At 36.9% G+C, this 26,744-nt stretch overlaps 3 protein-coding genes across 3 annotated transcripts; all 3 read left to right on the top strand.

Annotated features, from left to right (window-relative positions):
• Nucleotides 1–1,433: 1,433 nt before the first annotated feature.
• LOC116020423 (anthocyanidin 3-O-glucosyltransferase 5-like) lies at nt 1,434–2,915 on the top strand. The gene has a single exon (XM_031260899.1). It carries the CDS (start codon nt 1,434–1,436, stop codon nt 2,913–2,915), a length of 1,482 nt encoding a protein of 493 aa, XP_031116759.1.
• Nucleotides 2,916–7,875: 4,960 nt separating this feature from the next.
• On the top strand, nt 7,876–9,589 carry LOC116021091 (anthocyanidin 3-O-glucosyltransferase 5-like). The gene has a single exon (XM_031261700.1). The coding sequence runs from the start codon at nt 7,876–7,878 to the stop codon at nt 9,349–9,351; it is 1,476 nt and encodes a 491-aa protein (XP_031117560.1). The 3' UTR covers nt 9,352–9,589.
• A 4,761-nt stretch (nt 9,590–14,350) lies between these two features.
• Nucleotides 14,351–18,255, top strand: LOC116021022. Its single transcript, XM_031261614.1, has 4 exons — nt 14,351–14,637; nt 15,727–16,350; nt 16,491–16,666; nt 16,761–18,255. The coding sequence occupies exons 1-4, from the start codon at nt 14,549–14,551 to the stop codon at nt 17,354–17,356; spliced, it is 1,485 nt and encodes a 494-aa protein (XP_031117474.1). The 5' UTR covers nt 14,351–14,548; the 3' UTR covers nt 17,357–18,255.
• Nucleotides 18,256–26,744: the final 8,489 nt, after the last annotated feature.

Here is a 26,744-nt window from a genome sequence, read left to right as displayed (position 1 = left end):
GGAAGTACTTTTTTTTTATTTTTTATTCCCATTATTGACACGCACACATACTAAACATTTTACTCATAATAATTATAAGACCATGTACTTTTATATTTATTTTAATTATATTATTTATCATTACTTTTGTTCATTGAATATTTTTATTGTGTATTGCGCTTGCTTATAACTAATACTCCGTATATTACTAATAAGTTTATCTTTCCAAATTGAATTGATTATTATATACAATCCATCGTTTTAATTACTAGTAATAAAAAATAGCATTTCTTTAATAAAAATATAATTATTGGTCTGTCTATGCTATTCCAACAAAAGAAAAAAAAAATACACTTTTGATCCATTGACTAATGCAAATAAAAATTAAAAATTTTTTGTATAGTAAATATTAATTTGTGATTTTTGTGAAGAGAAATTGAACCGATCGAATAAGTCGATTTTTCAATATATAAAATATAAAATAACAAGATTTAGTTATTTCTGAAATAATAAACCCAAGGTCAAAATAACGAAATTAAGAAAAAATTCAAATCATGAGTCAACACATTTTTCTTAAAATTGATTTGCTATCTCCCGGTGATACTAAGCTAGCAGCGTTGTAGGATTGGTCTCATAGGATAAAAAGATTTATGGTACTATAGTTTGAGCAGTCAAACTCTATTATATTACCCTCAATGAACATGAACAACAGGATAGATTGATAGAACACAATAATTTTTAAAATTGTGTTGGCAAAATTTTTTAATTTTTTTATTTTAGAGAAAACATGTTATTTCTTGAACGTACGTTATACACTTACTCATTACATTTTTGTAAAATAAAATTGTCATTGCCCCATTATAACTCTTGTACGACATAAAGAATCTTAACATACATTTGATAGCTAAATAAAAATAATTATATTTTTGAGAAGAAAAATAATTATATAATAAATAATTTTCTATAAACATCATTATATTGTCAATATAAATGTATAATTACCATATATAGCGTAAAAATAATAAATAATTTTCTTTATAATTGTACACTAATCGCTTTTATGACTTTAATTTGAACATTACATGAAACTCAAAAGTCAAAATTCTTTGATTAACATTTAATTTTCTCGTTTCAACATAAGTAAAAATATTACGGTAATAAGTAATCATTTCAGTATAATATGAATATAATCCTCCAATATAAATAAAAATGTTACGGTAATAAGTAATCAAATCAGTATAATATGAATTCTATGACTTTTATAGTCTTTATAATCATTTATTATTTTTTAAAATATTATCTAAATATAATCGTAATTGTAATATTAATTAATTAGCCATATAAGACACATATAAATACCAAGTATCTATAAAAATGGGGTTAAATGTTGAGTTATTTTCATCTTTCATACCTCTAATTGCCCTTCTTTTTGTTTGTTTAGAAAATACATTTTCATGGGAAGCTCTCAACTTCACGTTGCTCTCCTCGCGAGTCCCGGCATGGGTCACCTTATCCCGGTGCTAGTGCTCGGAGACCACCTCGCCACCCACCATAACGTGAAAGTCACCGTTCTCGCCATCACCACCTCAGCCGAAACCCAATTTATTAAATCCCATCAGAAAAGTAATAGTAATAGCCCCATAGACATAGTCCCCGTCCCCGCCGTCAACGTCTCCGGTCTAATCGACGAGAAAACTAAAGTCGTCACTCAGCTACGGATAACGGTCCGGGAGGCACTTCCGAGCGTCCGGTCCAGCGTGGCCGCCATGGACCGCCGCCCCGACGCCCTCTTTGTCGACTTATTTTGTACCCAAGCCTTGTCCATTATTGCCGAGGAATTGGGGATTCCGAGGTACGCTTATTATCCGTCCACGGCGTGGACGGCTGCTCTGTTCATGTATTTTCAGGTGTTTGATAAGATTATCGAGGGGGAGTTCGTGGACCGGCTTGAACCGTTGAGAATCCCCGGGTGCGTGCCGGTCCAACCGGAAGACTTTAGTGATACCTTGCTGGACCGGACCGACCCGGAATACCGCGAAATTGTTAATCTCGGGATAGAGTTGACCCAGTTTGACGGGCTATTGATTAACACCTGGGAGGAACTGGAGCCTAACACCGTTAAAGCTCTAAGAGAAAACGAGGAGTTGCGGGGTATCGTGAAAGTACCAATATACCCTATAGGTCCGTTGAAGAGAAGCGTTGAGAGCAAGAATGAGGGGGAGGGCAGAAGCGAGATTTTGAAGTGGTTGGATAAGCAACCGGTGGAGTCGGTTTTGTACGTGTCGTTTGGGAGCGGGGGATTGTTAACGGCGGAGCAAACGGCGGAGTTGGCTTGGGGGTTAGAGAAGAGCCAGCAGAGATTCATTTGGGTGGTCCGGCATCCTTGCGATTATGCACCCGTCAACTACCTCTCCTCCAAATTAGATACCGGCAATGACGCCGACGACCCGGATTACCTGCCGGAAGGGTTCCTCTCCCGAACTCGGGATGTGGGATTTGTGGTCCAAATGTGGGCTAACCAAGTGGAAATATTGACCCACCCATCAGTAGGCGGGTTTCTGTCCCACTGCGGATGGAACTCGACTTTAGAAAGCCTGACGAATAAAGTGCCAATGGTTGCATGGCCGCTGTTTGCGGAGCAGAAGATGAATGCGGCCATGCTGACGAATGAAGTCGGGGTGGCGATCAGGCCGGCGGTGGCGCCAACGGTGAAGGTGGTGAGGAGAGAGGAGATAGAGAGAATGGTGAGAACTCTATTGCAGCACAATGAAGGGAAAGGCATTAGGGAGAGAGTGAAGAAAGTAAAAGCCAGCGGGGACATTGCACTAAGCAAGGGCGGATCTTCCTACAATTCCATGTGTGAGCTGCTGAAAGATATTCATATAAGAATGCACACTTGGAAATCCCAATCCATTTCTCTCTCACAAATTAATTAAATTTCTTTTAAACTTTAAAAAAAAAAAAAAAGAAACTGAGCTATCTAGCTTTCAAACATGGTTGAAGGTTTTGAGGGCTGAGAGGGTCGTGGTGGAGATGGATGCTAAAGAGGTGGAATTGGTGAGATTAATGGAATTGATCGAGAATAGGTGCATTTGGAATGATTATTGGTGATGTAAAAGTACTTACTTCTTCATTTTTTTTTTTTAAAAGAAAGCGTAGTTATTCCATTAATTCATAACATAAAACGTTTACATCAACGATCAATGAAATGGTAAACCATTCCTTACAGTCAGACATAGAAACAACTTTTCTAACTATACTATAGAAAACTTGAATCACAGACTGTTTCATAACTAGGAAGCTATGTTCCTTCAAGGAGCTTAAAGCTTCATCAAAGATTTGGGTCTTCGTCATCATTCTTTTTTGCTCGCCCAGGATAAGATCAACACTTGCCGAAACCAAACTAAACGATTTATGCTAATGAAAATGAAAAGCCCGTGAAAGTAACGAGAGGAAAAATGCTCGTGAAAGTAACGAGAGGAAAACACAATACTTACTTAACGAGAGAAAATAAAAAGTGGGTAAAGTCAAAGTAGGGTTGGGAGTTCAAGACTACCAACACAAACCCAATACTTACCTACTATTATTTTATTCAAAGGGAAAGAAAACGGAAGAAGAAGATCTGTGGCGGTGGTCGGAGGCGGATTGAACTGCGACGATGGTCGGAGCGAAAGCAAACTTAGAAGGTGACCAAAACCGCCGGCTCAAAGCTTCATTAGAGCTCCGGTCGGAGGCCGGCGGTGGAAGCCGAAGTTGAACACAGAGAAAGGCGTTTGGTTTTAGAGAGAAAAGGGAGGCTACAAACGATTAACTATAATGAATCTTCATTTGAGAGTATTGATATATACCGGTTCATACCCTAAAAGTAAACCCCTGTTTAAAATGTTCAATAATTATAAAATTAACTCTACTTTTATTATACTAAAACGCTCAACTATAATGAATCTTGATGAACGATTGAGATTAGTCTTAATTTTTACAAGAAGACATTACTCCGATTTGATCACAACCCTATATAGGTATTGGATTATATGAGAACAAGTCCATAGGAAAAAACTAAAAACTAATCACAACCTTATATCTGAAAATTACAATCATATGAGAACAAGTCCATAGAAAAAACTAAGAACTAATCACAACCTTATATCTGAAAATTACAAACTAACCTTATATCTCAAAAATACAAACGTCGACACTAAAATATGTAATTTTTAGAATTTTTTAGGTTACAAACGTGGACACTAAAATATGTAATTTTTAGAATTTAGTATTAACTAAGGGTACATGGACACTAAAATATGTATACAAGCTCGAACCCACCCCCTTCCGCATGGGGGTGCAACCGGATGCCACTTGACCAGAAGGTCATTGGCACTAGGTTTGCATATTTAGTTGTTAAAGATTACATAGTTAAGTGTTACAGTTTGCATAGTTGAGTTGATGATAATTACGAAATTGCCATCGCATCTTTTGTTTGTTTGTTTGTTTGTTTGTTTTTTTTTTTTTTTTAAATATGATCAAATCCGTCAAATTTTTATAAATAAAGCCTGATATAGGTTCTTATTTCTCTCCTATGGAAGTGTTCTCACACAGGTGCAATCCGCACATGAATAGAGCATCACATTTATATTTTTAAAACATTTATTCCCATCATAGGGTCATACATAATCAAACATCAATATTGGTAATTATTCCAATTCTACCCTACTACCAAAACTCATTATCATTACCAAATATTTGATTCCAAATACACCCTATGATGGGAATAAATGTTTTGTTCACGGAATGAATTTTGAGGGAATAGAATACGTACTATTCATTAAGGAATATAATAGGTAAGGAATAGAATAGAAATTGTATTATAGTGTTTGGTTCGCTGAAGGACTAGACTTGGGAATTGCATTCCAGCGTTTGACTGGTTAAAGGAATAGAAATTGAATATATATTTAAAAGACATAAATGCCCTTGTACAAAATTTATTTATTTATTTATTTATTTATTTATTATTATTATTATTATTATTATTATTATTATTATTATTATTATTATTATTATTATTCATCACAAGACTACACTGTTCGTAACATATATTCTCGAGACCCTAAAGTATTAATAATATAAGATGTCACTCGTTTTTTATTAGAACACAAAATTGTCAAGGTAGACATCATCATTATAAATAATAATAATAACTCATAAATAATGTATCAAAAACACATATATTCACATAGAAATTACAATAAAAAAAATAAAACAACATATATACAAATCACAAAAATAAACCCTAGCAATATATATAAAACATGTTGCGGCTGTTGCGTGGTGCCGCAACCGCAGCCGTGTATATATATATATATACGGCCGCGCCGCTACCGCAACATATATATATATATATATATATATATATATATATATATATATATATTATTTGTAAAAAAAAAAAAAAAGAGAGAGAAGTTTAGAAGAATACCTTGAAGAAGAATTTCAATTTGTAATGATGGAAGTGAGATGCGTGCGATGACAGAGAGAAAGATGATGTGATGCAATGATAAAGAGAAAAATGAGCGTAAAAATTAAGGTTTAAAAAAGGGTAAAAATGAAAATAAAATAAAATACATATTCCTGATAGTTCAGTAATAGGCTAATACTAGGGGGCGGGATGCTGGGAATACAAATGTTTACCAAAGACCGAAATATGTTATTACTGAGAATGCTATGTTATTCCCTGCCTATTATATTCCGTGAACCAAACAGCGCGTAAGTGTTTTGGCCAATCTATTCTAACTTGCCATAAGCCAAGGATACTTAGGTGATGGTTTGGGGAGTCAACAAGAGTAATTTTTTCATGATTATTTACAATGTAGTATCTGACTTATGACTATATATTTAAAATTGTAACCGAGATACAATCACACTACATGATAATTGGCAACCATCAACATGATTAATTAAATTAACAATAATTAGGAAATGTGAAAAAGGTTTGGGATTAAATATTTTGATAGGTTGAGAAAGTAATTATGAATATATACTACATTGTAACAGAGTCAGTAGTACTAAAATAAAAAATTCCGATAGTACTAAATGAGCTAATAATGTTGGATTGCATCTCAATAATTGAGTTGTTTGAATTTGCACATCAATTAATTTTGACTATGTTAGTTTCTTCATTAATTAAATTATTTGATAAATATTTAGTCAAATTATTATATTTTAATTTAAAGTATTGTTAGGTGCTCTGAGTGAAGTTAGGGCCATATGTAAGAAGCCAGCCAGCTATCATACTAACTCAATTAGGGTTGCCCTGACATATAATAACCTATTCATATACGCCAAAAGTCTTATAATTAAGCGAGATAGATGATTAAGCGAGATAGCTGTGACTTCTCAAATGAGAAGTCTCAAATTCAAACCTAATTAAGATATGTCAAAAAGAAATCACAACAATTCGATAAACCATTGCAATTTGTCAAAAAGAAATCACAACAATTCGATAAACCATTGCAATTTCGCAAAAAGAAATCACAACAATTCGATAAACCATTGCAATTTCGTATATAGGCAAATTCGTACTCCCAATTTGGGAAGTACATTCGTAATTTACGTTATTAACTTATTCTTTACTCGATTGGGAGGCTTTCATCTGATAAACCGGTCAAACCTTATGCAAGATCGGAATTGATTTGTCAGACTGGAATATTGTCAAAGAGCAAGGAATTGATTTGAGAAAGTAGTTATGAATAGATATTACATTGTAATAGTTTCAGTAGTACGCAAAAAAAAAAACAATTCCGATAGTACTAAATGAGCTAATAATGTATTGCATCTCAATAATTGAGTTATTTGAATTTGCACATCAATTAATTAAATTAATTTTGACTATGTTAGTTTCTTAATTAATTAAATTATATGATAAATATTTAGTCAAATTATTATATTTTAATTTAAAGTATTGTTAGGGCGCTCTGAGTGAAGTTAGGGCAATATGTAACAAGCCAGCCAACTATCACACTAACTCAATTAGGGTTGACCTGACATATAATAACCTATTTATATACACCAAAAGTCTTATGTCGAGCGGCATAACTGTGACTTCTCAAATGAGAGGTCTCAGATTTAAACCTAATTACGATAGGTCAAAAAGAAATCACAACAATTCGATAAACCATTGCAATTTGTCAAAAAGAAATCACAACAATTCGATAAACCATTGCAATTTCGCAAAAAGAAATCACAACAATTCGATAAACCATTGCAATTTCGTATATAGGCAAATTCGTACTCCCAATTTGGGAAGTACATTCGTAATTTACGTTATACACTTATTCATTACATTTTTGTAAAATAAAATAAAATGGTCCTGTCCCCATTATAACTCTAGTACCACATAAAGAATCTTACTATACATTTGATAGCAAAATAAAAATAATTATAAATAAATAATTTTCTATAAACGTCATTATATAGTTGGTATAAATGTTTAATTACCATATATCGCGTAAAAATAATAAATACTTTTCATTATAATTTTACATTAATTGCTTTCATGACTTTAGTTTGCACAATACATGTAACTCAAAAGTCAAAATTCTTTGATTAACATTTAATTTTCTCGTTTCAACATAAATAAAAATCCTTCAATATAAATAAAGATATTACTGTAATAAGGAATCGTTTCAGTATAATATGAATTCTCAGACTTTTATAGTGCTTATTCATTTATTATTTTTTAAAAAATTATTTAAATATAATGGTAATTTTAATATTAATTAATTTACCATACAAGACACATATAAATACCGAGTATCTATAAATTGGGGCGAAATGTTAGCCATTTTCATAACTCTAATTGCCCTTCTTTGTGTTTTTTTTTTTTTTTTGTAAAAATACATTTTAATGGGAAGCTCTCAACTTCACGTTGCTCTCCTCTCGAGTCCCGGCATGGGTCACCTTATCCCGGTGCTAGTGCTCGGAGATCACCTCGCCACCCACCATAACGTGAAAGTCACCGTTCTCGCCATCACCAAATCAGCCGAAACCCAATTTCTTAAATCCCATCAGAAAAGTAATAGCCCCATAGACATAATCCCCGTCCCCGCCGGCGATGTCTCCGGTCTGATCGACGAGAAAACTAAAGTCTTCACTCAGCTACGGATAACGGTCCGGGAGGCACTTCCGAGCATCCGGTACAGCATGGCCGCCATGGACCGCCGCCCCGACACCCTCATCGTCGACGTATTTTGTACCGAAGCCTTGTCCATTGCCGAGGAATTGGGGATTCCGAGGTACGCTTATCATCCTACCACGGCGTGGACTGCTGCTCTGTTCATGTATTTTCAAGTGTTTGATAAGACTATCGAGGGGGAATTCGTGGACCGCCTTGAACCGTTGAGAATTCCCGGGTGCATGCCGGTCCAACCGGAAGACATTGTTGATCCCTTGCTGGACCGGACCGACCAGCAGTACCGGGAATACGTTAATCTCGGGATAGAATATACCCGGTTTGACGGGCTATTGATTAACACCTGGGAGGAACTGGAGCCTAACACCCTTAAAGCTCTAAGAGAAAACGAGGAGTTGCGGGGTATCGTGAAAGTACCAATATACCCTATAGGTCCGTTGAAGAGAAACTTTGAGGGGAAGAATGAAGGGGAGGGCAGAAGCGATATTTTGAAGTGGTTGGATAGGCAACCCGTGGAGTCGGTTTTGTACGTTTCGTTTGGGAGCGGAGGATTCTTGACGGCGGAACAAACGGCGGAGTTGGCTTGGGGGTTAGAGAATAGCCAACAAAGATTCGTTTGGGTGGTCCGGCCGCCCTGTGACGGTGGTCCCGACAACTCCATCAACCCCAAATTAGAAGGCGGCGATGGCGCCGCCCCGGATTACTTGCCAGAAGGATTTCTAGCTCGGACTCGAGATGTGGGATTTGTGGTCCAGATGTGGGCTAACCAGATGGAAATATTGACCCACCCATCAGTGGGCGGGTTTTTATCCCACTGCGGATGGAACTCGACTTTAGAAAGCCTGACAAATAACGTGCCAATGGTTGCATGGCCGTTATACGCGGAGCAGAAGATGAACGCTACCATGCTGGCGAAGGAAGTCGGGGTGGCGGTCAGGCCAGCAGTGACGCCGACGGTGAAGGTGGTGAGGAGAGAGGAGATAGAGAGAATGGTGAGAACTCTATTGCAGCACAATGAAGGGAAAGGCATCAGGGAGAAAGTGAAGAAAGTAAAAGCCAGCGGCGATATTGCACTAAGCAAGGGCGGATCTTCCTACAATTCCATGTGCGAGCTGCTGAAAGATATTCATACAAGAATGCACAGTACACTCGGAAATCCCAATCCATTTCTCTCTCAGATCACAAATTAATTAGACAGGTGGTTGGTGAGATTAATGGAAGCTCGAGAAGGGGAGCATTTGGAATGATTATTGATGATGTAAAAGGTTTGCTTCTTCTTTTTGAGAGTATTGAGTTTTGTTTTGTGCATTGGTCCGCAAACGGAGTGGCTTATGAGTTAGTTAAAGTTGTTTAATCTTTGTGTGGTGTGGTGGAGTGACTCGTCTCTCCTCCCACTTTTTTGTATGAGTTTCTTTCTATATGGATGTTTAATCGATGAAGTGTGTTTGATTTCAAAAAAAAAATTTATAGGAATGTAGAGAAAATAATAATAATAATAATAATACTAAAAAATAATGAAAAATATATTCATATGACGTAGGATCTATATAATTTGAATGCAAGATAAAATTGTAGATAGGTATGTAAATAGCCTTAGCATATCTATAATTTTTCACAACTTTTTACTTATGGTAACACTCGTACGTGTGAAACTGTTTCACGTGTCTCAACCCATGGGACGGGTGAATCTTTGACTAATGGGTTGGATCTTTAATCTCATTAGTCAAAGATCCAATCTATTTCGCGAATTGAGATCCGTGAAACGGTCTCACCCAAATTTTTGTCTTTACTTGTGGATATATACTGGTTCATACTCTTAAAATGAACCCCGCTCTTTAAAGTTTTTTCAATAATTATAAAATTGATTTCCTTTTTTTTTTACTATAACCCTCAACTATTGATGAACAAATGAGATCAGTCCTCATTTTTACAAGACAATACTATTATCATTTGATCACACCCCTACATATATATATATATATATATATATATATATATATATATATATATATATATGAAAATGATCCAGTGATACCACCCAGTTAATTATATGAGATTGTTAGATTAGATCTTGATCATTTTTTTTTTTTTTTAATCCCACGGTTCAAATTTGAGGGGTTTTTTTTTAGTTGTTTGGTACTGAAGTTGAATAGTGTAGGGGCTGTGAAGTAATTTTGCCCATTGATTCCATCATTACCAATTTAGAAGACCGTGATATTCTCGATATTTTCTTTATGCGTGTGGTGCCGCAGTTGCAGTCTAGCTCTTTACGCTTCATACCCCAGTCATCCCTCTCTATCGCGGAACCCTCGTTCGCCGTCTCTCCCTATTGCGTTGATGTGTGTAGACTGGAGAAGCTCCATGGCTGCCTCTTCCATCAGGCGGTCAAAGCAGCTCAAGATGAATTCTTTCGGTGGTGTTCAAGGTATTCCGTTTTTTCCTTGTTTTTGTGATGAAATTTTGGTGAGGAAAATGCTTATGTAGCTTTTGTTCCACATTGGTTGGGAAAGAAGATATGCCCCACTATTTATACAATGGTCCTTTTATGGCTTATTGAATTGTATAGCATAGAGGCTATCTCACGCGCAGGGAGTGTAAATCAAATCCCAAACTGAACCTGAAAAGGCTTGACTCTTGTATGCGTGCACGAATGCCAAATTTTCGAACTAGTTTATCTTGATCTCTCGCGAAAGGAAGCTCGTGACCATTGGTGTCCAGGGGCTTGTGTAGATGTCTCGCGGCATGCCTGATGTCTCGTAACCTTTCACATACTATGTCCGTTTATAAAAATGACTCTTGGCATTACGGAATTAGGCTATGTTTGGCAAACCTAGCTAAAAGCTATATATTTTGAAATAAAACTATTAGTAAATCATGATCTAGCATCTCATAATGAAGTAGTAATATTGTTGCGAATCTCCTTCATCTCAATAGAGGTCTGACTTAAATTTTCGTTGATGGCGATATTACTACTTGAATCTTGAAGTTCATCGGGCGGTATGTAATCTGGATGCTGCTCAAGCACATTAAACATCATGTCATCTTGTGAATTCTTCCGAGTATAACTATGTAGTGCAAATGTGGCCATAAGCCCATAATAACATCAAGTTGGGTTTCCACGCTAAACTGTGGCATTTTAGCAAATATCTTCCATCTCTTCTTCAATACTCTAAACGACCTCTCAATACAACTTCGAAGAGAAGAATGTGCACGATTGTATGCTTCTTGAGCATTAGTTGGTGGCTCTCCATCCATATTATCATTTGTTGAAGCCATATTGCTAATTTACAAATAACAATAATAATAATTCAGTTTAATGAGGCTAAACACGTCAAATAATCCAAATAAAAATATAAAAAACAAAACTCAAGTCGAGCAGTAATAGAGCAGTACCATACAACAAAGCAGAACCATGTTTTCCAAGATTATGTTATTCCAACAATTGTTCTTTAATACTAAGAACTGGAAGATCAAAATACCGCTGGTGTCATTAAAATTAAATGCAATTCAATCAATTAATTAGCATGTTAATTAGCAATTGGTTCTAATTAGAAAGTTGTATATTTTAACGTTTAAGAATTAATTTTTTATTTTTTATTATCAATGAAGAAAAACACAGAAATTGGTTATTATCAATGGGGAAAAACACAGCAATTGGAGGCGTATGGGTTTCAAGTTTGAATTTGAGACTGGATAACATATATATGCTTACGGATATGCGAGATGCAATACAACAAAATATATATAAGTAATACAACCAAATAAAATATACATACCTATGGTTGTTGGACTATTGCAGATTGCGAAGTGTTGGGCAATGCTTCTTGCGAATGAAGATGAAGGGATTGTCGTGAAACTTACAGAGGAGAGGAGGTAAGGGTTTTAATTGGAAAGGATAAATGATGTTATTTCTTTAAAATAATAAGGTTAAATATGAAAAAAAAAAAAGTTAGAAAACTACTAGCTTATTTTAAAACGCTACCTTAGATAGCGTTCCAAAATAAACTCTTATTTTAAGCTAAGAGCTTATTTTGGAAACATTACCAAACAGAGCTTATAATTTTTTAGTAGCTTAAAATAAGATATAAGCTCCAAAATAAGCTCTACCAAACAGAGCCTTAATGTGATTAATTCCAATCATTATTTCAGAGTTTATTTCTTGATTAAATGGACTTGTTAGTGGGTGTAAATATTTTGCTAAGTGGGTGGAGGTTACATACGAAAATAAATGTCATCATTAATGTTAATATCTCTTCCTCCACTATATAATCCCAGGTTGAGCAGCAGATTTGTACAAGCATAGAACACACCCAACAAACACTTGTTTTCTCTCCCAAAACTCGATCTGCTCATCCTTTGTTCAAGCCACCTGCGTTTCATCCCCCGTTCTTGTTCGCCGGGTTCCAAGTTTGTGTGCTCAAATTCCGGAACCGTAGTACGTTTTAGCCTAGGAAACCTAGACCGCAACGCTCCAGCACCCCACGATGCGGTAAATAAGGTTTTAAGGACAGAGACAACTCGACTCGTGCTTCCAACCAACCCGAGTTCATCCAGTTTCGTCCCCTTTGCGTTTCCAGGTTTATTTAACCTTTTCGTATGTTAATTTTCCTATTATTTACCTTTCGTAGGTATTATTGTATTTTCCTTTTTCTTGTGATTTTCGAGAATATATCAAAATAATATTTGATCTGTATTCTATATATATAAGAAAATAATAAGTTGGAGAAGAAAATAATAAGTTCAAAAAAATTAATAATAAATGAAGAATTATCTTGTAACCATAATTCATATTTGAAAATTATTTAGCGTTTACTAATACAATAAACTTGTCAAACTTATTAATACGATAAGTTAATTAGTAAATGAGGCTATATGTGATGCATTATTTCCATCATTGAAAATTTTCCAATTTTCTTTGTCAGTAATTGCAAAATTTAATGTTTCGTGACTTTAATTACTTCATATGAAATAATTCAATAGATGCCAAACACTATTTATGAGACCTAGAATAGGGAATGCCTAATCTTTACTTACTCCAATAATGTTATTTTGCTATGAATATCGCTACATTAACAACAAATTTTCATCAAAATTTTCTCCATAATTTTACATGATAATACAACTTTTTTTATTCATTAAGTACTATGATGAATTGTTCGATTAGTGATTTTATCCCGCGTCTAAAAATTATTTATCAATAAAATATAAATCATGTATTACTATATTATAATTGTAACAAATCTTGGTCTTTGTAGCAAGATTGTTTTGCACTCCATATTATTTTATTGCGTCAAAATTTTCACGGCTAATAATTACCGCATTTAATATTTTTTTTGACAATCTCCGCATTTAATTTAGTACTACTCTAAAAAAAAATGTTGAACCCCAACTGCAACAGTCCCTACATCTGGCCAACAAAGCATTTGGGGATATTTAATTTAGTACTACATTTTCTTAAACAAGTTGTACTCGATCTAGTCCTCTATTATATAAAAGCCAAACATTTTTGAAAAAAAAAAAAGGGTGAAAAAGTTCTCTGGTTTTGGGGATTGAACCCCCAAACCTCATGCTTAAAAGATAAGGTGCTGAACCACCACACCAACCATATTGGCCTAAAGTGTTATCTAGCATCATGAGCTATATCTAATTATTCATATCGCACCCTGAACTTTCATATCGTATATATCGAGTCACAAACCAAAAAAAAAAATCACCTAGAACTTTTAGCAAGTTTCATTGTCTTCCTGTTGACATGGCGCAGGTTTCCAACTGATGTAACATTTCTTTTAACATTATATTGTTCATGTAAGCTATTGTTCACGCGAGTTTTCTTCCATTTCTCCATTTGGAGAAGTCCGAAATTGGTCTCTCCAAATTTCTACATAAAGTCGTAAACTGGGAGAATGAAGTGGAGTTAGACATTTGGAGAAATGATTTTAGTAAACAACTTCTCCAATTTTTCTTTTTCACTTCTCCAATTCTCTATTTTTTTTTGAAAAATTCTCCATTTTTCCAAGTTACTAAACGACCCCTAAATTTTTAAGAGTACATGAAATATTTTTCTAATTGTAAATATCTATATTCATAACTTTTTCATATCAAATCAACATAATTATTAAATAACAAAACTATATTTTTTTATCAATAACAAAACTGTATAAATAAATAAAGCTCATATCTTCGATATGAAAATTGTAAATAATCTAAATATTTCAAATTTGTACTCACGGTATCGTACTAGTTTAGGATATACTATACAGCTTTGAATCCTACATCGGAATCACCAATGAGATCAGCATCGCCATGATTCCATAAAACCAGCCACGAAGTACCGCAGCATAAGGGGGTTGACCGTTGACTCCGTCTTCTTCCCAGATATATTGAGCCATGGGTTCGAGCATTAGGCCTTCAAAATTTCGTCCCACTGTTTTTCGATCCAAATCTCATCTTCTCCCTCGGCACACCGGCACCATGAAGTGAGTTCTTTCAATGTTTTCTATATATTATGCGATTAATATGCAATGGTCTATTGGATTCTGCGTCGTTCCATTTGGATTCTATGTATTGATCTGTTTACGAATTAGGTTGGTAGATCTGTTGCGGTTGGATCTAGCTTCAGGATCAAGTTAAGAAAAAAGAAAGTAGAGGTTGACAATAGTGGGATTAATCTGTTTGTTTAGTGCTGTTTAGCATTTCATTTTGCATACATATTCTCATTTGGGAAACGTTGTTGTGTTTTAGTATTTTATTTTTCATTGTAGTTGGGAGATGGGTTTTTGTTTTTCTTCCGTAGAGGAATGTTGATATAGCATAAAAAAGTGGTAGTAAACCAAACCAAGATTGAATTTTTGGGAATGGCAATTCTGCATAGAAAACGCAGAAGGTGAGTTCATAAACTGACTCTGTCATGTTAGCAACAATAGGACCCTTGTTTACATTTGGCCTTGATGGAAATTCACTCTAATTTCTCTTGGGAGATTAAGGGTAATATTGATGTGCATGTTTTTTATAAAGGGAAAATTGCATTTTTCATTTTCGGGTTTGCCCGTAGTATAGACTTAGTCTCTTAGTTATATGTGTTACCATCTTTTAACCCCTAAGTTAGGTGCAAAGTGGTGGTTAAGGGACTATTTCTGTCACTAATTTGTCACTTAAATAAAGTGATTGTTTTGGTTCTTCAGGGAGATAGTCATGCATATAACTCATGACTAAGTCTGTACCATGAGTATAATTGGAGGACAAAAAATGCAAATTTTCCTTTTATAAATATATCTCTTTCATTTGTGGCAGTCCTTTGTGAACTTGGAATACTTATTCCACAGTTGTATGACTTGTATCATGTGTTTTTTTACATGAATAGTTTGAAGCTGCATTTTCGGTCTTTGTAGGGCCGTAAGAGTGTCACGTTTATTCGGTCTCATACTTCATTATCTATTTGATCAAATGGTTATTTAAAGTTTAGATGAAAGTGCTTATTCCTAAACAGAAATATATGTTTTACATTCTTTGAATACCAATTGGTTGACTGGAGAAGAATCTCATGATTTATTTGGAAATCTTTACAGAGTTAGGAAACTTTTTGGGATTTCGCTCTCTATATTAATAATCAACCTGGCCGCAATAATGGAGCGGGCCGATGAAAACCTCCTTCCAGCTGTGTACAAAGAAGTCAGTGAGGCATTTACGGCAGGACCATCTGATCTTGGATACCTCACGTTCATAAGGAACTTTGTGCAGGGAATTGCATCACCTGTGGCGGGTATATTGGTCCTAAACTATGACCGACCAACAGTCCTTGCAATTGGCATAGTGTGCTGGGCTCTGTCAACAGCGGCAGTGGGTGCAAGCACGTTTTTTTTACAGGTTGCAATGTGGAGAGCGGTAAATGGCTTTGGACTGGCAATTGTAATACCAGCACTTCAGTCCTTCATAGCCGATAGCTATATGGATGAGGTGAGAGGGGCTGGATTTGGGTTTCTAAATCTTATTGGGACTGTGGGCGGTATAGGAGGTGGGGCTATTGCTACAGTTATGGCTGGTTACAATTATTGGGGCATCCCGGGATGGCGTTGCGCCTTTATCATGATGGCGACATTGAGTTGTTTGATCGGGTTTCTTGTTTTTATGTTTGTTGTTGACCCAAGAAAAGTAGTTAGGATCGACTATGACAATCCCAAATCTTCTGAAAGGTATTGAATTACTTCATCGTGTTTGCATTTCTTAATGTTTATTTGACCTTTATTTCTCCTTTTCATGTGATGTTGTCTGTCCTTAGATTACTTGGTTGGAACAGGATGATGATTGAGAATTCATTTTTTTTTCTTCTTAGAGATGAATTAATACCGAAGGGAAATGCCAGTTCAGTGCCGATTTGGGTGGAGTCCTGGACAGCCATGAAAGTGGTTATGAAAGTGCAAACATTTCAGTTTATTGTCTTGCAGGGCCTGGTTGGATCAATTCCTTGGACTGCCATTGTCTTCTTCACATTATGGTTTGAATTAATTGGTGAGTACGCATTCAATTTTATTATGGGGCTTTATCGTACAGTTGTGATTCTTCGATATACTCCATCAGCGACTTGTGTGAACTCATTATGCAGGTTTTGATCATAACGGTGCAGCTGCACTAGTTGGTCTTTTTGCCGCTGGATGTGCTTTGGGATCCTTTCTTGGGGGAGTAGTAGCGGATCGGATATCAAGAGCATACCCTTATTCAGGGCGGATCATGTGTGCACAATTCAGTGCTTTTATGGGCATCCCGTTCTCATGGTTCCTTCTTCGAATTATCCCTCAATCTGTAAGCAGCTACTATACATTTGCCACGACCCTATTCCTGATGGGACTTACCATCAGCTGGAATGCCACTGCCACAAACGGCCCCATGTTTGCCGAAGTGGTGCCTTCAAAACACCGTACCATGATTTATGCTTTCGATCGGGCATTTGAAGTATCCTTCTCTTCTTTCGCTGCTCCTACCGTCGGCATCCTTGCTGAGAAAATATACGGGTACGATGCCAAATCTGTTAATCTTAATGGTTCTCCTCGAGAGGCTTTAGCACTTTCAAGAGGCCTGTTTGCAATGATGGCAGTGCCATTTGCGTTGTGTTGCTTGTTCTACACACCCCTATATTGGACTTACAGACAAGACCGCGAGAATGCAAGAGTAGCCAGTGCAAAAGAAACAGAGATGATATGATTAATTCACACCGACTCCCTTTGTTTTTTTGATACACTCTAACCTACTAGTAGTATCTATTCAACTGTAATGCCAACCCCTGATTGGGATGAGATTCGAACCTAAAACCTTCCTTATGGAAGATAACAGTGATGCTATCAGACCACAAGATACATGGCCTAAGACTCCCTTTTTTAACACTCCCAAAAGATGAATTGTTGTACTCAGATAGTTGTTCTGGTCTGCACCGGTTTCAGATGCTATCAGACCACAAGATACTTGACCTTAGACTCCCTTTTTAACACTCGCAAAAGATGAATTGTTGTACTCAGATAGTTGTTCTGGTCTGCACCGGTTTAAGATGCTATCAGACCACAAGATACTTGGCCTTAGACTCCCTTTTTTAACACTCCGTAAAGATGAATTGTTGTACTCAGATAGTTGTTCTGGTCTGCACCGGTTTGAGACGAAAGCCGCCTCTTTTTTGGATTAGCAAAGCAGTGCCCAAGTCTTCCTGTGTGGAGAATGTTGCTTCTTAGCAATTATACCACAACAGAAAAGATAAGATAGAATGGCATTGATCACACTGCATTTCCACTACCCTAACAGATTTACTTGCTGTTGTGTTTCTTGATTATCAGCATTGTATACAGACCTTAGCACACTGGAGAGTATTAGAGTATAGTTTAGGTTCTGCCCATCTTCAATTTTCTCCTTGAAATTTACTCTCTTTGTTTGTATTTTTCTTTTTCTTGTGTACATGAAACTTGTTTGGGGAGTTGAGGATTGGATGTCTAATGTACTTTGGGTTCAAAAACTGCAAATAGTACATTGTTATCACTAGCATTTTGGCTTATGGTTACAAATACAGTATATATATTGTGCAGTGTTTGGCATTTAATGGATTGTGTTAATTGATAGTGAATTGTATTATATGTTTTGATTGTTTTTTGAGTACTATCGACTCTATCCATCATCGGGTTTGATCTTAGTGACTTTTTCTCAAGAAGAACAATATAGGTGTCAATTAAGCGCAAGGTGATTGTTTTGATTGTTTAGTTTCATCTAGTGATGTGTAAAATGAATTAAGTAGTAAATCGATTTTACATTTTTAATTATTATGTAGATACAAATTAAAGTCAATGTATTTAATATAAAAATTAAAGTAATAGTATTTTTAATATTATATAAATATAAAGTAGTGACATAGTGGTAATTTAAATTATTACTCCTTCCGCCGTATTTTATTTGTCTAAGTCGATTAACGAGACTTGATTGAACTTATTTCTTTCATAATACTCCGTATTAAGTTTAGTATAAGTATATAAATTTATATATTTAGAAACTACATTAAAAATGTTACTCCCTCTGTCTCATTTTATCTGTCCTACTTATTATTTGGTCAAACCAACTCTTTTTTCTTTGTTTATTTTCTTTATTATTTTTTATTTATTTTTAAATTTGATTTTTTGTGTTTAATAGTACTTTGAGTATAGTTTCTAAATATATAAATTTTGTATATTAATACTAAACTTAGTATTATAAAAATTTAAATTAAAAATAACATCAGTCTAGCATCGTTAACCGAATCAGACACATAAAATAGGACGGAGGGAGTATTAAATATAAAAAATAAATTAGATTTTTCATTTCTTGTCGGGTCAGTGCAATGGGTTAGGTTCGAAAATTGTTTTCCAATTAGATTTTCCATTTCTTGCAAATTGGCCCTTGAATTTTGGTGGTTCCTTTCATTTTTGTTCTGTCTTTTTTATAATACACACTCAATTATGTATGTATATAACATGGTCAATACTACTCAATACACACACACACACACACATATATATATATATATATCTGATGGATATGGTACTACGGCCCATAAAGATAGAAGACCCAACATGTATGGCGGCCCAGTTCGTATGCGAAGCCCGATCAGAACTACAACTCAGTATAGATCAAGCCCAAATTAAATATTATTTGTATTGAATTATTGATGCAATTATTGTATTATTATATTCGTGTGGGCCTGGGCCTAAATTATTATCTTTGTAATATTATATTCTAGCGGGGTCAGGCCCTACAATTATATAAAGGGCCTAATCCCTTCATTAGCTTCAAGCCATTCTTCCTAGCCTCAGAGAAGGTTTCCAAAACATTCAAGCATTTCCTTTCTTCTCTCCGGGCTTTCTAGTCCAAAATAGTCTTGTAATGAGCCCAACTTTGTAATAGCTACGTAGGAAAATAGTGGAGTTCGGTCTGGCCCAGCCCAAAAAGGCTCGTGGTTTTTCCCTTTCCGGGTTTCCACGTAAAAATTCTTGAGTTTCTGGTTATGTTGGCCTGCCGGTGATTAAGCCCAAAAGTCACGAAACCAACATTGGCACCGTCCGTGGGGACGCAACGAGAAGCCGTGTTCTCTTTCAAAAACAAAAAATGTCAAAACTTAGTAAGGATTCAAACCCTTCATCTCTCACTCAAACATTATACTCAACACCATCAAACCACCATCACCTTTGTGACCTCCACCATCATAATGATTATCATCATCTCATCATTGATCATTAACAAAAGCCGCCGGTCACCAGAAGAGCACAAGGCCGCTGATTCACCATCATCAACCGGTCAACTCATGAAAAACGATCGTCGATAAGAGAGAGAGAAGTCCACGCCGCTGAATGATCTCGCCGCTGCATCACTATCTATCGCCATCCAGGCTGTTCACCAGCGAAGTGAATAAGAAAGAAGAAGCAGCGATGCCACTACCGCCGATGCCACCAGCCAGCCTCCACCATCTTCGGATTCACTGACCGAGTTCCTCACGGTGATGAGCGTTATCCACGACCATTTGCACTTGGCCGTCGTTGGTTTCTAGATGCTCACCTCTGCTCTCGCCGCCAACCACCGCGACCTTCGACTTGGGTTCTCCTCTCCAGCGTGAACGGCGATGACATGGTGATCGTAGCTGCTGTTATTAACTGATAAAGATGGCAGTTCGGCGATGATGGCGACGGACTATGGCGAGCTTCAACCATCGTCGACCTTCAGCAGCTGGCTCACGCTCCACCGACGCCACCGTGCTCTTCCACCGACCCCGAAAATGTACGACGAACAACGGCGGTGAGCTTCCTCCTGCGTGCAACAGCAGCAATAGATCGACTAAGTATTGATGTCGGCGATGGTGAACTCCAATGATCTTGCGGGCAGTTTATGCATGAACGGACGATGAGCGGCGAGACGGTAGCAGCTCATCTCTGGTGTTTCTCCCCTCCACCGACGCCATTTCCTACGTCAACGGTAGTAGCCCCTCCCTCCGGCGAGCTGGTTGTGATAACGACAACGACAACTTCTTCATGAGTTCATGCTTTCACAATATTTATCTATTTACTGGAATTTATTTGATGCACAAGTATATGATGATTGTGTTCAACCGGAGCTATAGCTACTCCGGTGGCCGGAGTTCGGTGTTCAACCGGAGCTATAGCTACTCCGGTGGCCGGAGTTCGTAGTTATCGACAACAAACTATGGCGCCATGAATTTCAGCAGTAACATGAATTGATTTGGGTGACCGACAGACAAGTTGGTTGTTCACGTGAAAATCAAGACATGCTCACTGAATCACTTTCGTATGGTCTACTTTGATTTTTAGTGGATGTTTAATGCGGATGATTATCTCAATGGCCGACAAGGAAGTTGCGTGCAGTCTAGATAAATTCAAAGTGAGTTTTTAAATTAAAGAGCTTTTCAATATATTGATTGGAATGGGATGAGCTGGAACTCCATAAGCTGAAAATATACTCCATAATTGAAAAATGGGCCTTGGGTTATAATTAAATATTCAATAGTCAATATTGGTGTGAGACCTTTTGCTTGGAATTTTAAATTGTAACACACTGCTTAAAGGAAACAAATTGTCATAGTATGTTTTGGCATTACTTAGCTGGTGGTAACTTCAATGGCAAACAAGCATCACGTGTAGTCTTACTAGCATTTATATTGAATATTTGACTTAATTAAAGTGCGTGGTTCGCATTTATATTGAATATTTGACTTAATTAAAGTGCGTGGTTCGGTTTTGCTGAACTAAGGATAATGCCCTGAAATACGAGTAAGACCCTGAAAGATGGGTAATAATCGTTTTAAAAGGTAGGTGAGCAATCCTGAATAAGGAATTGCCCTACTTTGGTTATAAACGATATATCCTGAATAAGGAATTGCCCTACTTTGGTTATAAACGATATAGAGTAGGTGAGCACCCTGAATGGAGTTGCCCTACTCAAGCCGTAAAAATCATGTAGTAGGTGAGCAATCCTGACGAGGAATTGCCCTACTTCAGCCACCAAGATTATATAGTGGGTGAGCAATCCTGACGAGGAATTACCCCATGAAAATTACAGAATAGTTGAGCAATCCTGACGAGGAATTGCACTATTATGGTCTTGGAGGTTATATAGTAGGTGAGCACCCTGAATAAGGAGTTGCCCTGCTTTGGTTGTAAATGTTATATAGTAGGTGAGAACCCTGAATAAGGAGTTGCCCTACTTTGGCTATGAAGATTATATAGTGGGCAAGACAATTCAACATGGCTCTTCCAATAGTCAATGGTTGTTATCTCCAGTCGGATCACTATTAATAATTCTCTGATAGTGACTTGGGTGGCCAAGCTTGGTGATGGTGAAACCATAATAGCCGATTAGGGGAATGGGTAATCTGTCAACATGCAATCCGACCGAGGAATTTGGTCAAGACTGAGGGACTCAGTCAAATAGGTTGGGCGACCTAGAGCCACCGTGGAAGAGGGGTGAGACCCTGAAAGATGGGTAAGAATAACTCTTAAAGATGGGTAATGGCCCTAAATTATGAAGATCCATGAAGACAAAAATTCCAACAAATTATCTCACCAGAATCGAGAGAGTGGCGATATGACTATTCCGCTGGACATGTAGATGGTCGACATATATACTGTTCTCCAGCAGTTCACATGCTTAATTCTAGTTTTCATTACTATTTGGAGAGCGAATTTATGATCGCTCGGTCAGAATGGGCGTGTAGGCGTCCTTGACTATAACCGGACGACATGGTTTCTAATAGTCTATCACGAAGTCAGTGTTAAGCGAATCACCCCTCGGAGCAAGGCAACTGACATATGTGTGCCTCGCTTTTAGCGGCAAACATATCCCACTTTTCAGCGACGAATTCATCCCGCTTCTCAGCGATGAATTTATCCCACTTCACAAGCATACCACTTTTCAGCGATGAACATATCCCGCTTTTCAGCGATGAACATATTCCGCTTCTCAGCGATGAACATATCTATTCCACTCTTCAGTGGATACGACGAATCTGGAACGGGAAGGTCGAGAGCCAACCTTGGTGTCTCTCGGAGCGAGGGTTTACTTTAGAAAGGAGAATTAAGTATTAAGATAAGATAGACATGCATTGCAAACATTCTACGTACATTCATACATACATATTTGCATCATTGAAGTTTTGTAGGAGCGTATATACACACCGACTTCATTGGTTAAACTTATCTTTCTCACTTTTTAGTGATCGACACGTACTATACCACTCTCAGTGGTTATTACTATCTAACTATATCCTATAAGTGATCTGTGATCGCTTACGGATAATCATATGAAGCAGCCCAACGTCTAGAGACCTCAGATACCTTTCTGAAAGTAATTTATGATTGCTTAAGGAAATATAGACAAAAAACCCAAGGAAACAGTATAAGAGATGAGGTAAGTTATTACTTAGCACATTAATTGCTATTAGACTGAGGGACTCATTCGAGTCTTAACAAATCCTATGAGGATAAGGAGGCTGAGATGACAGCCAATCAAGAAATGCTTAGATATTTTTCGATACGATTAAGTATCAAAAGGATTAGCCGAATGAGTGACCAAGGGTCACTCAGATAGGATTACGTTTTGTTACCTAACACTTCGTGCAAGAAAGATAATAGACAAGTTAAAGGGCAAAGCAAGGAGAGTGATAAGTCCATTTATCAAAAACCTACTTCTATTACAAAGTAGGAAAGCAAAAGGGCAAGATGAGTAGATAGTCGAGAATCAAGTATTTTGCTGAGGGACTCCAGCTAACTCTTTCTCCGATGGGCCAGTAGAAAGAGTATCGTTAGAAATCCCAAGATGATGGTGGTGGTGCTGCAAACTGCCATCCTAATTCTCTACCCCTCCAATCGTGTTAGGGACAGTAGGAATCGATAAGACAATCTATCCTTGCTAGAGCAGACAAATTAGCAGCAGATTCCAAGTATTCGTAGTCTACCGAAATCTGCCCCGAATTTGTGCCCCCCGAAGTGACCCTGTCGGTTTCTTTGGCCCCCTGTTGACATGCGGGGGTAGCAAGGTTGCAAGGAACTTCGTTGTTCTTCAACCTTCTTGACCTTAAGAGCTGGATTAGAGGAATATCCATATCCTCTGTATCAATACATGCAGCAGAAAAAGGAGTACAAGAGGAGCTTATGGAAGGAGATGGAGGCATCACCATTTTTCTAAGCTTTCTCTTCATGTAGTTCAATTTAAAATAGGCATTCCTTAAGCATAGGGTTTCTAGATCCAATTCCAAACCCGGCATGTCAGATAGCAGCTTATGCCTATTTTTCAATACCCTCACAGTGGCCTTAGTCACAGCATCCTCTGGATTCTCCTCAAAATCCTGTATGATGAAATTATTAACATTGATTTCATAATATCAAGTTGAACTGAAAGAATATACCTACACGTTTTTCATGAGGGCCTCCAAACTCTTCAACTTTCGATGGGGCCATCGAGGAATTCCCACCTTTCTACACCTTTCCTTGAGCGTCGCCTCCCCTATTCCTAACTTCTCCGCAGCATGCTGGAGTGGCATATGAAAATAGCTAGAAATGACTTCCCTGCTTAATGCTGATGGAACAGGACACTTTCTCCTACCTCCCCTCTTGTACGAAGTGTCCTCCATGATCGTTACCTCACCTGCCTCAGAACTCTCCACACTGGTGTCATCGCCGCAACCTATGCATTAAGGTGTTTGTTATTAATCATTTGTTGAACACGCATGAATATGCAAATATAGATATTACCTTGGATCCCATTATGACTCTGTTCGGTATTTGTGGGAAGAATTGGAGAAAGTGAGTCATTAAGCGGCTCTGTTGTAGGGGTTGCCTCAAAACAACTCTCCTGTGTGAAAAAATGACGGTCCCAAATGGAATACCCTAAAACTGGACAATCAATAAGATTAAAGAAGGAGGAAGAAGAATGAGCTGCCATAAAAAGGAAGGAAAGGCTTCTCGTTGAGTCAACATTGAAGAATTTCTTTATATATCAAGTTCTAAGGGTAACGTCGGTATTTTAGTTGTTACAAAAGTCGTAAAGACAATAGTAACCAAATTTGGCTTCTTTAGATTTTTTCTAAAGTTGAACAGGACCTGGATGAAAAGTGACAAACAGTTACTCCCGTTTAGTCATAAAGACTATAGTGACCAAATTTGGCTTCTTTAGATTTTTTCTAAAGGTGAACAGGATTTGGTCGGCAACTGACGTTACATTTACCAAACGTCAAAGCAGTCCCTCTCTTCTATTACAAGCCGTCGGTTCAAAGCTCCATAAGGCCATATGGAAAAAGACGCTGAAGCTCGAGTATATATATATATGGCTTCTTTAGCATGGTGGAGTAAAAATCATCACAACACTCAAAGAGAAATTCCAATCATTTGGCTACCTGACAAGACGAATTCCTCTTGATGACACTGCTATCAGAGATCAAGCACGTGAATACTTAGCCATGAAACTTTGCAAAAAATTGATAGTCACAAAAGTTTTTATGATCCAAAAAATATGGGATTTATAGAGTCCCTGAATTATCTGTCACCAAGTGGTTCAAAATCTAACCCCTCATTTGGTAGGGTTTTATTTGTTTTTTGTGCCTTGGATGAGCAGGAATTTCAGTTATTTCAAATTCATGTGATGATTTGGGCTTCAACAAAACATTCATCTGGCCTCAGTTCCAAGGCTACGCCACCTCCATATCGTTAAGTTCTTGCATTCTTTGCATTCTTTGAATGCTGGAACTCGATAAAAGTTCTTGCATTCTTTGCACTCTTTGAATGCTGGAACTCGGTAAAAGTTTTCAATGTTTTTCTAACGACTTCAAGAAGATTTGAGCCCATTGTTCGTTTTCTACTTTCTTGTGCCGTCATTGCATGAGCCACAAGAAAGTGAGGGACTAGATGATGGATATGGTACTACGGCCCATAAAGATAGAAGACCCAACATGTATGGCGGCCCAGTTCGTATGCGAAGCCCGATCAGAACTACAACTCAGTATAGATCAAGCCCAAATTAAATATTATTTGTATTGAATTATTGATGCAATTATTGTATTATTATATTCGTGTAGGCCTGGGCCTAAATTATTATCTTTGTAATATTATATTCTAGCTGGGTCAGACCCTACAATTATATAAAGGGCCTAATCCCTTCATTAGCTTCAAGCCATTCTTCCTGGCCTCAGAGAAGGTTTCCAAAACCTTCAAGCATTTCCTTTCTTCTCTCCGGGCTTTCTAGTCCAAAATAGTCTTGTAATGAGCCCAACTTTGTAATAGCTACGTAGGAAAATAGTGGAGTTCGGCCTGGCCCAGCCCAAAAAGGCTCGTGGTTTTTCCCTTTCCGGGTTTCCATGTAAAAATTCTTGAGTTTCTGGTTATGTTGGCCTGCCGGTGATTAAGCCCAAAAGTCACGAAACCAACAATATCAATACTACTCAATATATATACATATAATGGTTCAGGTGCGGTTAAAACTTCCCATGATTGATGCACCTTAAGCTTTTAATCTATGCACCTTAAGTTGGATTAACATAAATATGACTTTGTAGAGAAAAACTTATAACCAATATTGGTTGTGTTTTGGAACTAAAAAAAAAACAAAAAAAGAAAAAAAGAAAACAAAACCGGACACACCTTAAGAAAGAAAACAATGCACCTTAAGAAGGGAAACAACGCATTTTAAGAAGGAAAACCACACACCTTTAAGCTTTAGGTTCACTCACCTTAAGCATACAAACCACGCACCTTAAGCTTTAAGTTGACTCACCTTAAGTTTCAGCAACTACTCACCTTAAGCAAAAAAACCACGCACCTTAAACACAACTCACGCACCTTAAGCACAAAAACCACGCACCTTAAGTACAAAACTCAAGCACCGTAAGTACAAAAATTACCTACCTTAGGAAGGAAAACCACGCATCTTAAATTTAATTTAGATGCAAAAATTATCAAATTGTCACCACATTTTTTTTTTAAATTTTGGTAATCATGGACGATGATTTAAACAAGATCCATGGCTAAGATTTAACTGCACGGAATATATATATATATATATATATATATATATATATATATAT

This window comes from Ipomoea triloba, chromosome 5 (assembly GCF_003576645.1).
Source record: "Ipomoea triloba cultivar NCNSP0323 chromosome 5, ASM357664v1".
Lineage (NCBI taxonomy): Eukaryota > Viridiplantae > Streptophyta > Magnoliopsida > Solanales > Convolvulaceae > Ipomoea > Ipomoea triloba.
Note: the sequence above shows the minus strand (reverse complement) of the source record. Positions and strands in the feature narration are given on the sequence as shown.